The sequence below is a fragment of the Athene noctua genome, chromosome 10 (genome assembly GCF_965140245.1).
Source record: "Athene noctua chromosome 10, bAthNoc1.hap1.1, whole genome shotgun sequence".
In the NCBI taxonomy this organism is placed as follows: Eukaryota; Metazoa; Chordata; class Aves; order Strigiformes; family Strigidae; genus Athene; species Athene noctua.
The window spans coordinates 3,610,090-3,627,499 of NC_134046.1; the positions used below are offsets into that span (position 1 = coordinate 3,610,090).

A 17,410-nucleotide genomic window follows, 5' to 3' on the forward strand; every position below is an offset into this window, starting at 1 on the left:
CCACCCCTCGCCCCGCACGGGCCCTTGGGCGTGTGTGTCCCCACCGGCCCGTCGCAGGGACCGTCCTCGGGGCCACGGGGACACACCGGGGGACGCGGGAGGGGCGGGACGCGGGAGCCGGCGGGATGCGGGAGCCGGCGGAGCGCTACGGCGGCCGGGCGAGGACAAAGGGCCGCGGGGCGGTGGGCGCCCGGTGGGGCGGGGGAGGGCGGGGCCTGCCACGCGCGGAGGCCCCGCCCCAGGCCCTGCCTCTAGCCCCGCCCCCCACGTGGCTCCCAACCCCACCGGTCTCTTTAAATGATGCAACCGGCCGCCGGCTTGGCCCCGCCCCCTACGCTCCTATTCGCGGAGCCGGCGCCGAGCTCGCCCGTCCCATTGGCCGAGGAGGGCCTCTCTCACTGTCGATTGGTTCGACCTGCGCCGGCGACACGCCCCCCAAGCTCTGATTGGCCGGGCGTGTCCCCGCCGCCCCGGCGGGCGGTGGTGGCAGCATGGCGGCGGCGGGGCCGATGGCGGCGGAGGAGGCGGAGGAGGCGCTGGGGCTTTTCACCGGCATCGGCCTCAGCGAGGCCAAAGCACGAGAGACGCTGCGCAACGGGGCGCTCAGCGCGCTGCTCCGCCGCGCCGTGCTGCAGGTGCGCCCGCCGCGGGCCCTCTCCCCGCTCCCCCGCTCCCCCGGTGCGGCGGCGTCACCGCCGGGACCCCGCCCCCTGCCCAGGACACCCCCCCCTCCCTTCGCCCATCCGCGGGGCTGCCGGTTCACCGGGGCTCAGCCCTAACGCTTCCCCGGGGCGGCGGCAGGCTCGGAGCGCGCTGGGCCCGACCCTGGATAAAGCCACCGGGACGCTGTTGTACAACGCGGCCGCCCGCCTCCGGGACCCGAAGCACCTCGGCTTCCTCGTCGACTACATCGCCCGCCGAGAGATCCTCACCGACCTGCAGCTCAGCGGTACCGTGCGGCCCCGGGACCGCGGGCCCGGTGGGGAGGGGAGAGCCCCGCTCCTCACCTCCTCTCTGTCCCCAGCCGCCCTGGAGTACGTGAGGAGCCACCCCCTGGAGCCCCTGGACGTGGCGGACTTCGAGCGGGCCTGTGGCGTGGGGGTCTGCGTCACCCCGGAGCAGATCGAGGAGGCGGTGAGTGTGGCCGCGGCCCTGCCCGGGGCGGGGGACAGCGCAGGGGGGACGCTGGCCCTGGCGTCGTGCTCCCCGTCCTGCCTCGCTGACCCCCGTGTCCCCGTGCTGCCCCCCAGGTGGAGGCGGTGATCGGCGAGCACCGGGCAGAGCTGCTGGCGGAGCGCTACCGCTTCAACATGGGGCTGCTGATGGGTGAGTGTGGGGCACCGGGGCAGCCCCTGCCTGGCACTTCCACTCCCCTGGGTCCCAAGAGCCAGCTCAGCCCACGCTGAGCACCACGCGCGTGGTGGCCTGGGGCAAGGGCTGCCTCCAGCTGCTGGCCACGGCCTCCTGGCTAAAGCCCCCCCCCGGGCTGGGCCGTGCCCCCGGCCCCCGGGGTGCCCTGTCCGCAGGGGAGGCGCGGAGCCGGCTGCGCTGGGCGGACGGGAAGACCATCAAGAACGAGGTGGACCTGCAGGTGGGTGCGAGGGCAGGAGGTTGGGCTCTGCTTGGCGTGGTGTCCCCCTGTCAGCGCTGTGCCCTGGGCGGGACCTGCTGGCCTGTCCCACGGGAGGGCTCGGCGCCAGGTACAGGTGGGGTGACAGCTGGACAGGGCCACCTCTAGGCCTTAGGACAGCAGGAGCCTTTTCTTCTCCTGTCCGTGTTTCTCTTCTCTAGGTGCTGCATTTGCTGGGGCCAAAGACAGAAGCTGACCTGGAAAAGAAACCAAAGGTGAGGAGGAGGCTGGGAACTGGGGTGGGGGGTGGTATTTCTCTGCTGAGTGTCTAGGCAGGATCCCAAATAGCTGCTCTGGGCCCAGCTGCCACCATGGGCGCGGGTCTGAGGGAGCGCTGGGGGCAGCGGGCTGAGCTGGGAGGGGAAGGTCCGTGCTGGGGCCGGGCACTCAGGATGCTGTGCTGGTCCCTGCAGGCTGCGAAGGCCCGGCTGGCCCCAGCAGAGAAGCAGAAGGTGGTTGTGGTGGAGAACGGTAAGAAACTGTCCTGCGGGCAGCTTCCCCAGCCCTTCGGTTCCTGGCTGTGACCTGCCTCCGAGCCGGACCCCAGGAGCGGGGGTCAGGCCCCTGCTCAGCGCCGTCTCTCCCTGCAGGTGAGGTGGGCACGGAGACGCGGTCGCTGCTGGAGCAGCTGCGGGGAGAAGCCCTCAAGTTCCACAAGCCGGGTGAGTACAAGGGGTCACTGCCATGAGCGGGGCCACTCCACTGACTCTGTGTCTGGCCCTGGCTCCCCGTGCTGCCCCCAGACTGATCCCATGTCCTTCCCCACCAGCTGCTGGTCTTGGCTTGGTTTGGGCTGTGCTGCAGCCCTGACCATTCTCTGCCCACAGGAGAGAACTACAAGACAGAGGGCTACGTGGTGACACCCAACACCATGGCTCTGCTGAAACATCACCTGACAATCACGGGTGGGCAGGTGAGGCCACGTCCCCAGCCCAGCGGTTCCCTGCGAGGGTGGCACTGCTGTGCCAGGCTGCGGCTGGGCGGGTGGGGTGGCTGGGGGGGGACACACACAGCTCACGGCGGGCACAGCCAGAGGCAGCACAGGGGGCTCTGTGGGATCGTTGGGGGTTCATGTCAATGCCCCTGCTGTCAGGGAGGGGGCGAGTCTCTTGCCGAAGGACAGAGGTGTCCCCTTTCCCTTCGCAGGTGCGGACACGGTTCCCTCCTGAGCCCAACGGGATCCTGCACATCGGCCATGCCAAGGCCATCAACTTCAACTTTGGCTACGCCAAGGTGAGAAGCACCAAGCCCTGCTGGCAGCTCCCCCCAGCCACTGTTTGGTCGCTGGCCTGGCCTTGTCATCTCTCAGGGAGCGGCTGCTCACTGTCCCCCCCATCCCCAGGCCAACGGTGGCGTGTGCTTCCTGCGCTACGACGACACCAACCCCGAGAAGGAGGAGGAGAAGTACTTCATAGCCATCCGGGAGATGGTGGAGTGGCTGGGTACAGCTCGGGCTGGGGAGGGCAGAATCAGGCCAGGTGCTGCTGGGGACATCCCCGCATGCAGGTCCTGCTGCCAGGCCTTGGGAGTGCCTCCAATCTGCTTTGTTTGTCCTGAACCCACAGGCTACCAGCCCTACGCAGTGACCCACGCATCAGATTACTTTGACCAACTGTACACCTGGGCCCTGGAGCTCATCCGCAGGCGAGTGTGCTGGGGTGGTGTGGCTGTGCCGGGGCGGTGTGGATGTCCCCTGCTGCACCTGGGGCTCCCCCTCGCCCAGGGGATGGGGTCACTCACATCTAGTGACGGTGTTTCCTCTCCATAGGGGCCAGGCGTACGTCTGCCATCAGAAGGTTGAGGAGATCAAGGGCCACAACCCCCCACCCTCCCCATGGCGGGACCGGCCTGTGGAGGAGTCACTCCTGCTCTTTGAGGTACTTCTGGCTGGGGGCAGGTGCTGTGTGCCCGTGGGAGCTGGGTTCGTGGTTCAGCTGACAGCCTCCCCCTCCCTCTGTGCTCTGCAGGACATGCGAAAGGGCAAGTTTGGGGAGGGGGAGGCCACGCTGCGGATGAAGTTGGTGATGGAGGACGGGAAGATGGACCCTGTCGCCTACCGTGTCAAGTTCACTCCACACCACCGCACCGGGGACAAGTGGTAGGGAGGCCCTGCGGCATCCTGGCACGTGTGGTGGGGGTGGGCCTGTGTCTCCTGGGAGCAGGGAGGTGTCGGGAAGGGAGCAGGAACTGGGCTGAGCCCTAGTGCTGACTGTGTCTGCCTTGCAGGTGCATCTACCCCACGTATGACTACACACACTGCCTCTGCGACTCCATCGAGCACATCACACACTCCCTCTGCACCAAGGAGTTCCAGGCCAGGTGAGCACCGTGCACGGCACGGCCCAGGGCTGAGCTGGACCTGGCTGGGCAGCTCTGGGGGGGAGCAGCTGGCCACGTCCTGGCTGCCAAAGTGCTGGGGGATGGTGTTTCCATCAACCAGATCAGGTTGACCCAGCGCTGAGGGATCTGGTGGAGTTGGGAACAGTCAGGGTGAGGTTCATGGTTGGACTGGAGGAGCTTCAAGGGCTTTTCCAACCTGGATGATTCTGTGGGGCTGTGGGCAGGCATGAGGTTGAGCTGGGCTGTGCCTGTGCCTCCCTTGCAGGCGCTCCTCCTACTTCTGGCTGTGCAACGCGCTGGATGTCTACTGCCCCGTGCAGTGGGAGTACGGGCGCCTGAACCTGCTCTACACCGTCGTTTCCAAGAGGAAGATCATCCAGCTGGTGGAGACGGGTGCTGTGAGGTAGGAGCTGGGCCAGCAACCAGGGTGGGTCTCTCCCAGCGCACACCTGGCTGTCTCACCGGTGTTTTCTCAGGGACTGGGATGACCCGCGGCTCTTCACACTGACGGCCCTGCGCCGGCGAGGCTTCCCCCCCGAGGCCATCAATAACTTCTGTGCCCGGGTAGGTGTAGGGGGCAGGATGGGATGGGGCCGGTGGATGGAGCCCTGCCTGGCGGGGTGACAGTGAGCTGTCCCACAGGTCGGGGTGACAGTGGCCCAGGCGACGATGGAGCCACATCTGCTGGAGGCGTGTGTGCGGGAGGTGCTGAACGAGCAGGCCCCCCGTGCCATGGCTGTCCTGGAACCCCTCAAGGTCACCATCACCAACTTCCCTGCCCCGAAGGTGAGACTTAGGCGTGTCCAGAGAAGGGCAACGGAGCTGGGGCAGGGTCTGGAGCACAGGTCTGCTGGGGAGCGGCTGGGGGAACTGGGGGGGTTCAGTCTGGAGAAGAGGAGGCTGAGGGGAGACCTCCTGGCCCTCTGCAACTCCCTGCCAGGAGGGGGCAGAGAGGGGGGGTGAGTCTCTGGAGCCAAGGAGCCAGCGCCAGGCCCCGAGGGAATGGCCTCAAGCTGCCCAGGGCAGGGTCAGGCTGGCTCTGAGGAAGGATTTCTGTGCAGAAGGGGCTGTTGGGCGTTGGAATGGGCTGCCCAGGGCAGGGGGGAGTCCCCGGGATCCCTGGGGGGGTTGAAGAGTCGGGCTGAGCCAGCGCTGAGGGATCTGGGGGAGTTGGGAACGGTCAGGGGGAGGGTCATGGTTGGGCTGGAGGAGCTGCAAGGGCTTTTCCAACCGAGATGATTCTGTGATTGCCATGGGCTGGGGTGGGAATGGGGTTCCCCAAGGTCAACATTCACCCCCTCCTTCTCCCCAGGCACTCGAGGTCCTTGTGCCCAACTTCCCAGCTGATGAGAGCCGGGGTTTTCACAAAGTGCCCTTCCAGTCTACCGTCTACATCGAGGAGACGGACTTCAGGGAGGTGAGCTGGGCCCGCTGGGCCGTACTGCCTTTGCTCCTGGGAGCTCCTGCTCAGGCAGTAGGAGCCTGGCAGCGCTGGGTGCAGCAGTGATGCTGCTTGGGGGAAAGGTGGATGTCAGGCACCCAACTGCAGCTCCCAAAAGTGCCAGCAGCTCTGATGAGCACTGGGGAAACACCTGCTGGCCTCAGCCTGGCCAGGACCCCTCCAACCGATGGTGCCCACGCCTGGCCTGTGTGCTGGGGAACGTCCCACAGCAACGTGGGAGTTTAGACAGCCCTGGGTGCAGCAGTCCCTGTCATGGCAGGAGCGGGTGGGGGGGATGCAGTCGTGGGGACAAAGGGATGTGCTGGAGGGAGGGACCTATACTTGTGCTGGGACCCCTTGTGCAGCCATGAACTCTCTCGCAGGAGGTGGACAAGGGCTACAAGCGCCTGGCCCCTGGGCAGCCAGTGGGGCTGCGCCACGCTGGCTATGTCATCGCTGTCCAGAACGTCATCAAGGTAGGTGGCTCTGAGCACTGGTGACACGAGGTTGGGCCGTGCCCCACCAGGGAAGGCAGCGATAGTCACCTTGGGCCGGGCACTGTGGGCACAGCGTGGGTGAAGGCTGCCTGTGTGTCAGCTCCCTGCCAGTCCTGTGCCTCGCACAGCGGGGTGCAGGGTTGCCCTGAACTGGGGGGCTCGTGCTTCGGCCCCAGGGCCGCCTTGTGGGATGGGACTGCTGCCTGACTGCTGCCTGGTGGCTTGTTTTGTGTCTTCTTGCCCAGGACGCCAGTGGGCACGTGATCGAGCTGGAGGTGACCTGCACCAAGTCGGACGTTGCGGAGAAGCCCAAAGCCTTCATCCACTGGGTGTCGGAGCCGCTGGTGTGTGAAGTGCGGCTCTACGAGCGGCTGTGAGTACCCGGTTAGCCACAGAGGAGCGAGTACAAGCCCGCTCTGTGGGGGTCTGCCTGGCTCCTTGGCAGGGAGGATGCTGCTGTGGGGTCCCACAAGCTGCTGCCCTAAAGTTACCGCGGGGCCCCACGTCCTCTTGCCTGGTGGCTTTGGGATGAGACTCGATGTCTCGTGGCAGGTTTTTGCACAAAAATCCCAAGGACCCGTCAGAGGTGCCCGGTGGCTTTCTGAGTGACCTCAATCCTGTGAGTAGGGGTAGGAGCTGGAGTTACGGGCCTGGGGGGAGCGGGGGATCTTCTCTCCCCCTACCTGAGCCACCTACCTCCATGTGATCCCTGTTTTTCCCTGGACTGGGCCCTGCCGTGTCCCAGCGGTGGGGAGAGGGGCTGGGGGTAGTGGGGCGAAGGGGCTGGGGGTGCTGGCTAAGTTGCCTCCCTCTGCCAGGACTCCCTGCGCGTGGTCTGCAGCGCCCTGGTCGACAGCTCCGTCCTCTCCGCCCGGCCCTTCGATAAATTCCAGTTTGAGCGACTGGGCTACTTCTCAGTGGATCCTGACAGCGAGGAAGGGAAGGTGAGCCCTGGGGAAGGGGCAGTGGCGCCCCCCCTCCCTTCCATGGGGCTCCGAGCTGACCCTCTGCCTCTCCCTAGATGGTGTTCAACCGGACAGTGACACTGAAGGAGGACCCCGGCAAGGCCTGAGGGCCCCTCCGCTGCTGCCCCGCCGTGGTGCTGCTTCCTCGGGGATCCCTGTGCACCCCCAGAGCCGCCGTGCCTTGGCGCAGCCCCCCAGGGCGCCCTCCAGCATCGTCTCAATAAATGGAGCATCCCAGCTCTGTTGCCGAGTTGTTACTCCCTCCTGTCCCCCCGCTCAGCCTTGGGGTGCCAGCAAGGGGGGGTCTCCTCTGTTCCTTGGGAGCTTGGGGTCTGCTCCTGCCCCCCTGTACAGGGCTGGTGCCCCCGTGGGATGTGCAGCTCCCCCCACCCGTGACCATGAGGCTGGTTTGGGGTTGAGGGTGTTGGGGTGGGATGGAGGGAGGGTCCCCCGAGTGCGCCATGGGTGGCGGGCGGGTGCAGGCAGGGTGCAGGCAGGGGCAGCAGAGCGCAGGCAGGCGGGAGTGTGCACACTGTGTACAAACACCGCCCGAGCGCCGTCCCCCCTTAAGGTGGACTCGAGTGGGGTGGCCCCTGCCAGGCCCCGGGTTGGGGGGGTCAGGGGGGTGCCCCCGCGGGACCGGCGTGACCCCGGTGCCCTGAGCCCCGTGAGCGGGGCCCTGGCCCTGCCGTGGTGGGAGGGAGGAGGCTCTGCCCGGCCCCACGGGCCACCTTAAGCGGCAGCCGTGACGGGGAGGCCGCGCCGAACACATGGGCACGTTAAAGCAGCCCGGGCTCGGCCCCACGATGCGGGGACCCTTCGCCCCGCGGTCCCGCCCGGGGACGGGGCGCAGCCCCTGCCGGGATCGGCCGCGGAGGCCCCGGCGCTCTCCCTGGGGAGCCCCTGCATTGGGCTCTCGCCCACCCGTGGGGCGCTGCGGGGCCTCGGCCCGGTTGCCCCGTGGGGGTCGCGGCCGGGCCGCCCCCCGCCTGGCGCGGAGCGGCTTCGTGGGAGCCCTCGGCCGGCGGCGCCCCACGGCCACGCGTGCGGGTGGCGTCCCGAGCTCCACGGCCGCGACCGGGGGCTGTCCCCACCCCCGTCGAGGTCATCGCGTCCCGCACCGCGGACACGTGTGCCCGTTCCCCCGCGGAAGGCGCCCTCCGCCGACCGCCCCCCCCCACCTCCCGCCCTGCGCCGGGGCGCGGCCCCTTTAAGGTGCGGGGCGGGCCGGGGCGCCGAGTTCTCGCGGGAGTTGGGGGCCGCGCTCTCGCGAGGCCGGGGCCGTGCGCTGATTGGCTGCGGGGGGTTGAATGTAAGATGGCGCCCAGGGAGCTGTGAGGGGAAAAGACTCGGGGCCGAGGCGGCGGCGGTGCGAGGCGACGGCGGCAGCGGGGCCGGGGTGAGGCGGGGCCGGGCCGGGCCACGCCGCGGCGTAGCGGGGCCGCCGGGCCGGGCCGCGGGAGGGGTTGCGCGGCGGCGGGGCCGGGCGGGGCCTCCCGTCGGGCGCGGGGGGGAGGCGGCGGCGGTTCCGGGGGCGGCGCGGGCCCGGCGGGGAGGGGGAGGGGGCGGCCCCGCCTGCCGGGGGCGCGCACTCCCGCCGCGGGGACGCGCGCAGCTTGGCCGTGCACGCGCGGGGCGCGCCCCCTGTTCCCCCCTCCCGCCCCCCCCCCCCCTCCCCCCCAGTGTACCGGGCGCGTCCCTGCCTCTCCTCCCCCCCCCCCCCCCCTCCCCGCACCGGGCGGGGCGGCCCCTTCCCCGCGCGGGCACGGGCGGCGGCAGCGCGCGCCGGAAGGCGCGGCCTCCGCTCGGCGCGGTGCGGCCCTCGGCGGCCGCCGTCCACGGCGAAGCCCCCAACATGGCTCCTGCGGCGGCGGGGGTGGGGGGGGGCGGCGGCGCGGCGCCTCCCGCGGGCCTGGGCCCGGCCGCCCCGGCGGGAACAAAGGCGGCGGCGGGGAGCTGGCCGGGCCGTGCCGCAGGAGGAAGCCCCGTGGTCTCGGCGTCCCCCACTCCAACAGGGGAGAGGCCGAGCCGCGGCCGATGATCTCAGGGGCTAAATATGGAGCTTCGCCTCGTCTGGGCTGGGTGGCGGGGCGGTGTGTGTCGTTCCCGTCTGTCCCGGGCCGCGGCGGCTCGGCCGGGAGCACCTGCGGGGGGAGCAGGGGGGACCTCTGGATACGGTCACTGCTGCTGCCTTGTTCTAAGTTCTGTCTGCCAGTAACTCCGGTGTCACCGGCTGCGCTGCGCTCGTCACCGCGAGGTGCGAGTGCTCTGCGCCCCGTGACAGATGTGCTCGCACTCTCGTTCCTAGTAACACTGATCAGGCTGAGGGACACAATGGTTAGGAATTGGGCACCTCGCAATTCTTCAGTAGGAGCTGCTAGCTGCGTGGATGATCATACCTTTCTTTCTTGATATTTTTTTTTCTTTTTCTTAATGGAATACATATTAAAAATAAAATGGCTTTAATAAAGAAAGAGGAACTGGGGATGGAAAGGGCTTCTTTGTTCTGTCTTCTCCAGAACGTTACAAGTCTAAGAGCTCAGGACAAGAGCAGCAGAAATACATGCAACATGGTGACTGGTGAGTCCAGATTGTCCACATGCTGCAAGTTGTGTGTGTGTTTTCAGTAACCTCAGTCTGAGTTTTATGAACTAACCGTATGTGCTCATGATCTTCAAAGAGTTTCTTGAACTTATTTCCTGAAAAAAAAATGCAGTTATACTGAACAGGGAGGAATGACCTCCCTTTATCAGAGAAAGCTTATTGCTCGGATGCTTTTTTAATTCTGAAATGCAGTATTAAAAACATGCTGCTGAGATCTGGTTAGGACAGGTGTTTGCTGTTTCTAATGCGTGTCTATGGGATAAATGGGATGCGTAAATTAGTATTTTTTTTTAATAACAGTGAAAGTGGTGACTGCAGCAGCAGCAAGCTGTGTATGTTGCCCTACAAAAGGCTGTTGAATGCACACTTAAGCCTTAAAGAGGGTTTCTGTCATAAATGCAGGTGGGTTTAGTTTTAATAAATAAAATTTCTGTGAGTACAGCATTATTTTCCTGAATCTTCATCTAGGCCTGAAACCTCTGCGGCTGGTAGGGTTCTGTGAAGTGCAGTTTTGAGTGGCTCAGTGCTTTTAATTAAATAACCCCACGCAGCCTCCAAACTGACAGGAATGACTCTGGGAGAAACTTAGTCCAGCCCGCACTGTTACCTGCAGTGTCTTTAGCTCCTTTCTGATTGCCAGAGTTGGAGAGCTCGAGAGAAAACCAAAGGAGGATCCTGCTGCTGTTCAGAGCAGGAGCAAACACCATGTGGCACGGTCGGGTCTGATCCATGCTTGGGGCTTCAAGGGCTGCAGTGGCTCGGATGAGCGTCTCTCTGTTTCAGGTGTTAGTGGCTCTCAGTGTAGTAACTTCAAACATATATAAAGGAAGGGTTTTTTTTTCATGCTAGAAGAGAGGAAAAGAGAGAGTCTTTCTGACAGCTTGTGACAGAGGAAGGTTTGCTGGTAGGGGAAGACTGGCCCAGTACACTCTTGATATTGGTGCTAAAAAGCACGATTTAAGAGCAGCTGAACAGAGTCAAGGATTTGTATCTAAGAAATAAATTCTGTGTTTGTTCTACTTCTTGGTGGTTGGAAGAGGTAGGTGATGATTTGGTGGTGGATTTCTTCTTGATCTTTGGGCCTGCTGCTTATGTGTCTGGGTTTGTGGTGGTTTCTGGCCTCTGCTACACAGGAGCACGATGTGAGCAGCTCTTGACAAGAGGGTTGAAGTTCTAAAAGCAAATGCGAGGGCTAACAGATAGCTGCTGTGGAAAACAGAGGCCCTGCTGACCTCCCCCTCTCTCCTTTGACAAGGTTAACAGAAGGTGAATAGCTATTTCCTGAGTCGTTACAACATAATAAGCACCAATGCAGGAGCAAAGAGGAAGGCAGGACCTTTGCTGAGAGGTGAGCCCACCCTATTCAGCAGTAACTAGCTGTGAAAGAGCATGTAATCTCAAAGAGCACCTGGGGCGGGTTCCCAGCATGGCATCCTGGAGGCTTATTCCTCCTGAGAGCCTTCCCTGCGAGAGCTGTGTCTGTCGGTGTGCCTCAGAGTGGACACGCAAAACGATTGTGCTCTTCCGAAAGCCGAACTGTAATACTGAAGTCAAGTATTTGTAACTTCCAAGTAGAAAATCGGGACCGGTTAATTGCTCAAAATCCAGCTTCAGAGTATGTAACGGAGCATCTTACAGTTAGATGCAAGATGTGTTCAGGTGTGCCCAGTGTAGGCCCTGTCTGTGTCACGGAGGGCGCATTAACTAGGTTGTTCTCCCTTGGTTTCACCCTGGACATGCGGTCACCTGGGAAAGGGTTAATAACGTGTCCTGTAGAGGTGTAGGGTACTCTTGGGTGGCTCCTGGAGGAAACCACTTGGCAACTAACTGCATAGTCTTCCTGGCTCTATCACGTGGAGATGGCTTGGAAAAACTCAAATGAGAGTCTCTAAAAGGAAGGAGAATTGTTTTTCTGTCCAGCTGTGGGCTCTACGGGAGGTTCTATATGCTGACTTTTAAGAGTTTTTTGATTTACTAAACGAACACTGTTAGCTGGTGCTTTTTACTAAACACAGGTGCATGCTTTAAGACTTATTTTCTGTAGTAATCTCGTACAGCAACATATGTTGCTTAATAACTCCAGAAACTATAGATAGAGTGCAGGTTGCCTCATGCGTGTTCCCCTTACCTTTGGTATTCATTCTTTCTCCTGTGAGCCTGGTCCAATGCACTAGCCATGAACCTCTTCCATGTAAACAAAAACTTATGTGTGTTTAGACCGCTGTCACGTAATGGTAAAGAGTGGTTAGAATTTGCTCTACTTCCCTCTGGTTTTGGTGGGAATTGGAGCTGGACTTGCGGAATATGCTTGGGCACCACTGACAGCCTAGAGCTAACTCCCATTTTCACACAGGCTCTTGCAGTCTCATGTTCAACCATGCATTTCTGTCTTGGTTCTACTTTTATATCATTTTACCATGATTTAACAAAGGTTCTGCTTTTGTACCTATTCTCTTTAGAACTACAGTCATAATGTACATATAGTGATGTTTGTCCCTTTTTCCTCCTTTTTGCAGCTTGATCTAGTAGTACTGAATCACCTAGTCCTAATCTTTGTGCAGTTTCACATCTTTTCACAACCATCTCAGTATCTGGCAGTGTTATAGCTCAAATCTATTCATCCTTTATCGAGACTAATTAGTGCCTTAGAAACAACCAGTAAACTCACTGCAGAAACAATTTGTGGGTTTAAACAAGACAAGTCAATAAGAGAAGAATGCTGTCAGAGTATACCCTAGAGCTTTCTAATGTTCTCAGGTGGAGTCTTTTTTTTGTTGGTTTTTTTTTTTTCGTTGCTCTCACTTCTTCCCTGTTCATTTGATTTCTTTTTCTGTCTCTCCTTTGTCTTCACACATCGCATGTTTCATGTTAACCTCTCTCTATATTAAAAGGACATCAAGAACTGATGCTGCTGTTGCCTTTGTCATTTCCAGAGCTCTGCTTCTCTGTGTGTGTAGTTCCCTGTTTGAGGAATCTCCCGATTCCAGCACTCTCCTTTTGCTTGCTATGTTCCAATCGATAAGGCTGTCCTAGTCCTAATAGCAGTGGGCTGAATGCTGCATCTGTTGCTCTTCCGTTGTGCTTCCCATTAGCTGCCTAGAATAGAACTGCATGGCCTGAGAGAACATACTGCTCGGTTCTCCCACCTCTGTGGTTGCAGTGCAGGGCCACAGATATTGATTTCTGAGCTTCTCTCACTAATACTGCATGCTGCAAATGAATGAAATGTATGACTTGGATTTGTCTGTTATGGGACTCACCTGGCCTGGGTGAAGTACAAGGCTAGAAGATTCTACATGGCAGTGAGCTCTGTGAATAGTACCACAGTTACACCTGAATATCATTCAGACTTCCCTGAGCTGCTAAGGGTTAATCTGAGAAATGTGCAGTAGCACAAGATGCCTCATAAAACTAAAGCATCTGTCTCTGGCATCTGGCTGTGCATGTTTGCTAGTTTTCATACGGTACTCAGTATGAGAAATTGTTTACTGGAGTTAGGAATATCCTTGCATCAAAGGAGTGCTGTAGTTAAGACTTTTACTTTCTCTTTCCTTAAGGAACCCTAAGGACCTTGCAATATGAATAATTCTCTGGAGAACACCATTTCCTTTGAAGAATACATCCGTGTGAAGGCGCGATCGATCCCCCAGCACAGGATGAAGGAGTTTCTGGACTCCCTGGCTTCTAAGGGGCCGGAAGCTCTGCAGGAGTTTCAGCAGACGGCCACCACCACAATGGTGTATCAGCAGGGTGGCAACTGCATTTACACGGACAGCACAGAGGTGGCTGGGTCTTTGCTTGAACTTGCTTGTCCTGTGACAACCAGTGTCCAGCAGCAAACTCAGCCAGAGCAGCAGATACAGGTTCAGCAACCCCAGCAAGTCCAGGTAAGCATCTTAAATCACCTCTAAGTGTCTACATGACTTGCTAACCCGTGGAGTAGTGTTCAGAGCCAGCTACTGTCTAACCTGAAACCACCGGCAAGCACTTAAGAAGCAGGGCCAATTAACTTTACACAGAACAACACTATTTCCCTTTTGTTTAAGGAATTTAGTAGTAAATTTATGTCTTGACTGTGCCTCCATTGAGCCCCACTGTAGGAGGGGTAGCCTACATAGCAATGTAGTGGAGTAACCTCTTGGAGAAATGGTTGACAGTTCTGGCATGTACACAACTCCCCGAAGCCTTGCATTCTGTGTGGAGCTGCTATAAATACCACCCCCCTCTGCTGGTCTTACTTTATCTGGTTGTACAGGGTGGCCGTGGGATCTAACTCGCCTTCAGGCTTTTTAAATGAAATCAGTACTGGTTAAAGGATTTTTGCTTGAACATTCTAAAAGTTGTATTTCTGTGTGACTCTGGGGGTGGTGACAGTGTTCCCCTAGAGCAGTTCACCTGATCCAGATCTTGAACTGACTTTCAAGTGAGGGGGAAATGCAGTGAGTCAACTTACAATACAAACCAGGGGAAGATACCTTTCAGGAAAAGAACTCTAAAAGATGCATATGTGTCAAGAAAGTTTATTCCTTTGCACAGTGGAAGGATTCTTCTCCATTTTTCTTTTAAATAGGTATTGCAGTAATTTTTGTGAAGTATTAAATGAGCAAGTCCAGCACCAGAGGAGAAAAATACCAAACATGTAACTTGGGATAACTGATTTGGTCCTCAAACACATTTTGTAATTTAAAGAATTTATAGGTGGCAGGGCATTTACTGACGTTTTCTTATGTCTCTGGACAGTTGTAATTCTGATACACTTCAGGTGTTAATCTTTCTGCCTTCTGTAGCATGAATGTGAAGTTGTGAGCTTTCTCCTTTTGTAACAAATGAGGGTATGGAGGCACAAATGGTGGGAGATAAGGTAGTGTGAACTTGCTGCAGTGCAGTAGACTTGTGCTAACAACTCACTTGCGTGCTTTTATCCTACAGCAAAGACAAACTTACCTCTTTCTCTGGGTAACTCGTCTCCAATTACTCTCTCTATTGAGTAAATAAATGCTTAACTGGGACTTCTGTAACCTGTTGCCCTACAGTAACTTGTGTCACAAGGCTTTTGAAGAATAAAAGCCTCTAGTCTCACAGACATGACTTGCATCTCTGCGTGAGCCTGTTAAAACTGCTAAAGGGTGCTTTTGGTTCTGCCAGCTAGCATGTATTTTGGGAGAAGTTTCATTTTTCAGTAGAGGAACTAGGCGGGTTGAATTTTTTGGTTGCCTCAGCCTTGAAGAGGTGTAAGGCCCCCAAACCAGTTGTAAAAATCTGGATGAATTTTTTTTTTTTTCTTTCTTTCTTTTTTCCTTCCTGCTGCTTCAAAACTACTCAAAGTTCAGGCTTGACCCTTGCAAGTCTTCTGGTAACAGAGATAGGGAGGGAGGTCATATATCATGTGCTCCAGAGAAAAATAATCTCATGACCTTCTTGAAAATAACCATAAGAGTTGCTGCCAGAACCTGTTCCTGTTCTTTAAACTGAATGGCCTGCACCCTGAATATGAATAATATCTGATGAAAGTCAAGATTTCAGCAACTTTCCTGAAGATGTTGTCTGCTCTCTCCCCATTGTTTTTGATGTGACTCTGCTTTAAAATACCTGTTCTCACATCTGTCAGTAGAGCCTGTGATTACTGTTTGTGTTGGCTACCCTGCTGCTCATTTCAGGATGTTACAAACCCATCAGATGCGCTACTTCAGGTGGCACATCTGGTATTAGATAGGGCTGCAGCTGGATTCCTGTGTATTTGAGCAGCTAGCTCAGAATTATCTTGAAGTTTGGGGTTTTCTGTTTGGGTTTTTTTTTCTTCAAGGATGGCACGGAGAAGAATGTCTTTACCCCTTTGCAAGATTATTTTTCTGTCTTTCAAGATTTATTGAGATATGATCTTTGTTAAGCCTATGACTTAGTGTTTGTCTGTCTCAAGGCTGTCACCGTAGCAGCCGCAGCAGAGCATGGTGTCCGAATCAAGCTGGATTTTTATGTGACTCTGGGGGTGACAGTGTTCCCCTAGAGCAGTTCACCTGATCCAGCTGGCTCGCTTTGCGAAAATACCACTTGTGTTGTATTAGGAGAAGTTTTGGTCATCCACTGAAGCCTCTTAGCTCTTGATCAAATTTATGTCATCCGGGTACTTGACTTGATAATCTGTTTAGTTCTGGCTAATCCAATTGCCAAGTGGAAGACCCTTTGAATGACTATGCTTACGTCTGGTAGTGTGACAGTGGTGCTGAAGGTGACTAATAATATGACCAGTCAGATGACCTCACAATTGCAAGTGCTGATGGCAACCTTACCATCATAAAGATAGACAGTGCTCAGGTTTCGTCTGAGAATTTACTTGCTGTGAACAACCACAGGCAATGCATGACTGCTTGCTGCTTTTATTTATGCTGACAAAATAAATTCCCTGCTTGAAGAAGTTGCCGCTGTAGGGTTTTCTTGCCTGAAAGGTTCAACAAACTGTTGCCAGATGAGTGGATGTGACTCTTGGTTATATACTAGTCAGTGCTACAGTACAGGTGTCTTGGAGCTCCTTCTGTGCCCGGTATCACAGTGGTGCCATTAGTGATCTTAAGAAAGAGTTTGGTATGACGAGTTGTCATACCCTGTGTAACATCAGGGGGTGGCTGGTGTGTGTTGCTCCAGTCAAGTAAGAGTTTTATCAGCTCTGCCTTTGGCCATCGAGTTGACGATGCCAGTGAGGTGTCAGCACTGACTTGCTTACTGAATATGGTATTTCTGCAGAGGTCAGCGAACCCCTTGCGCTTCTTCCTCTTCTGCAAGAAGATTTAACTGAAAGAATATCAGAGGACAGAAAATATCTTTGCATAGGATACATACAGTGCATGTGGGGAAGATCCTCAGTCTCAGCTTTTTATTAAGCCAGTCTAACGGTTAGGTGGCAGCTTCTTGGATGGGGCTTGAGGGGAGGATGCTACAGGTGAGCAAGATCACAGAACTATGTACGGAATGGTTAAATGCATGTGTAAAATGTCTTTCAGTTGAGACTTGTGTCTTTCTAATTGCTGAAGTCCTTATGTGTTTACTGTTCAGCTTTTTCAGTGTTCCCTGAGTCTCTTCTGTGACTTTGAGCCATTGTGGGAAGCTGGGCATTATTAATGACATAAGGCAGGGAAAGATATTCTTAAGTAGCTTGGAAGAAAATTTTATCTCTGGCTCTGCACAGAATACATCTCTCCTTCACTTCTGATGGATGCAGCTTCCCCCTGCCCCAGTCCTGGTTCTGAAGTTTAGCCTGGAGTTAGGGCTCCCGTTCACTTGCCTTTGAAAAGCATTCCAGTGAGAGATTAGTGTAGCAGCTAGTATTAATTATCATTTGCTAGGGCTGAGTGTGCCAGTTCAAAGCATGGTTATAGTCAAGAGTGGTTGTTTTCAAGGCAGCACCTTCTTGTATGTGGAAGTAGGTTCCTCTTCGAGAGGTAAGCTGGTTTTGTTTTCCCTGGTTCACCAGTTTTAAGTGTCTTAGGCCTAAATCCTGTCCCAGTGTAGAGCTTGACAGTATAATGTTGATACTGTAATTGTTCAAACGCACACAAAGCCTAATTTGGCCCGTTGAATTCTCTCTCTGATGTTGATGAATGAGCAGAGGAAAAAACTTGGAGTGAGAATCTGTCTGGCAGTTGTTCTGAAAAGCTGGCTTGTACACTCCCCTTACACCTTGTTTACTTAGATAGATAGCAAAGGACTTCCTGTAAAGTAGTTGAATAACAAGTTCCAACATTTCCTGCTACTTCAGTGATCAGTCTTTTCACCTACACTGTACTTCAGGCCTGTTTTGTACTTGTGTGTATGCTTTCTGGAATACTGTTAGAAGGAACTCTTTATTACAGTGTTAGTTAATGCTGAAGTCGTTTTCTCTTAGGCCTTGTTGAGGGAAGTTTATTTTAAGCCTTTCATTAAATTGGGCTAAAAAATAATT

At 56.9% G+C, this 17,410-nt stretch overlaps 2 protein-coding genes across 4 annotated transcripts in view; both read left to right on the plus strand.

Annotated features, from left to right (window-relative positions):
• Nucleotides 1-475: 475 nt before the first annotated feature.
• Nucleotides 476-7,111, plus strand: QARS1 (glutaminyl-tRNA synthetase 1). 2 transcript variants are annotated; one of them, XM_074914071.1, is made up of 24 exons: nt 476-635; nt 802-949; nt 1,025-1,134; nt 1,251-1,326; nt 1,527-1,591; nt 1,792-1,845; nt 2,044-2,101; nt 2,221-2,292; nt 2,458-2,543; nt 2,777-2,863; nt 2,973-3,072; nt 3,196-3,274; nt 3,399-3,507; nt 3,598-3,728; nt 3,857-3,949; nt 4,236-4,373; nt 4,447-4,534; nt 4,613-4,756; nt 5,283-5,387; nt 5,795-5,887; nt 6,154-6,281; nt 6,461-6,527; nt 6,727-6,852; nt 6,930-7,111. In XM_074914071.1, the coding sequence occupies exons 1-24, from the start codon at nt 492-494 to the stop codon at nt 6,978-6,980; spliced, it is 2,352 nt and encodes a 783-aa protein (XP_074770172.1). In that variant the 5' UTR covers nt 476-491; the 3' UTR covers nt 6,981-7,111. The 2 variants fall into 2 exon arrangements, with proteins under 2 accessions (XP_074770172.1, XP_074770173.1); XM_074914072.1 differs by having other exon boundaries at nt 802-916.
• Nucleotides 7,112-8,159: 1,048 nt separating this feature from the next.
• QRICH1 (glutamine rich 1) overlaps nt 8,160-17,410 on the plus strand; it is a 28,299-nt gene continuing 19,048 nt past the window's right edge. Inside the window, exons 1-3 of one of the 2 annotated variants that reach the window (XM_074913771.1) lie at nt 8,169-8,272; nt 9,393-9,453; nt 13,035-13,364. In XM_074913771.1, the coding sequence (XP_074769872.1) occupies nt 13,056-13,364 (309 nt within the window). In that variant the 5' untranslated portion in view covers nt 8,169-8,272; nt 9,393-9,453; nt 13,035-13,055. Of the gene's footprint in view, nt 8,273-9,392; nt 9,454-13,034; nt 13,365-17,410 lie in introns of both variants that reach the window. The other variant, XM_074913770.1, reaches the window with a different exon arrangement.

Excerpts from the sequence above, each read along its gene's own strand:
- QARS1 (XM_074914071.1), top strand. The coding sequence starts at position 492 with ATGGCGGCGGCGGGGCCGATGGCGGCGGAGGAGGCGGAGGAGGCGCTG. Across the intron at positions 1,592-1,791 it reads AGAACGAGGTGGACCTGCAG|GTGCTGCATTTGCTGGGGCC; the intron begins GTGGGTGCGAGG and ends TCTCTTCTCTAG. Across the intron at positions 5,888-6,153 it reads CTGTCCAGAACGTCATCAAG|GACGCCAGTGGGCACGTGAT; the intron begins GTAGGTGGCTCT and ends CTTCTTGCCCAG.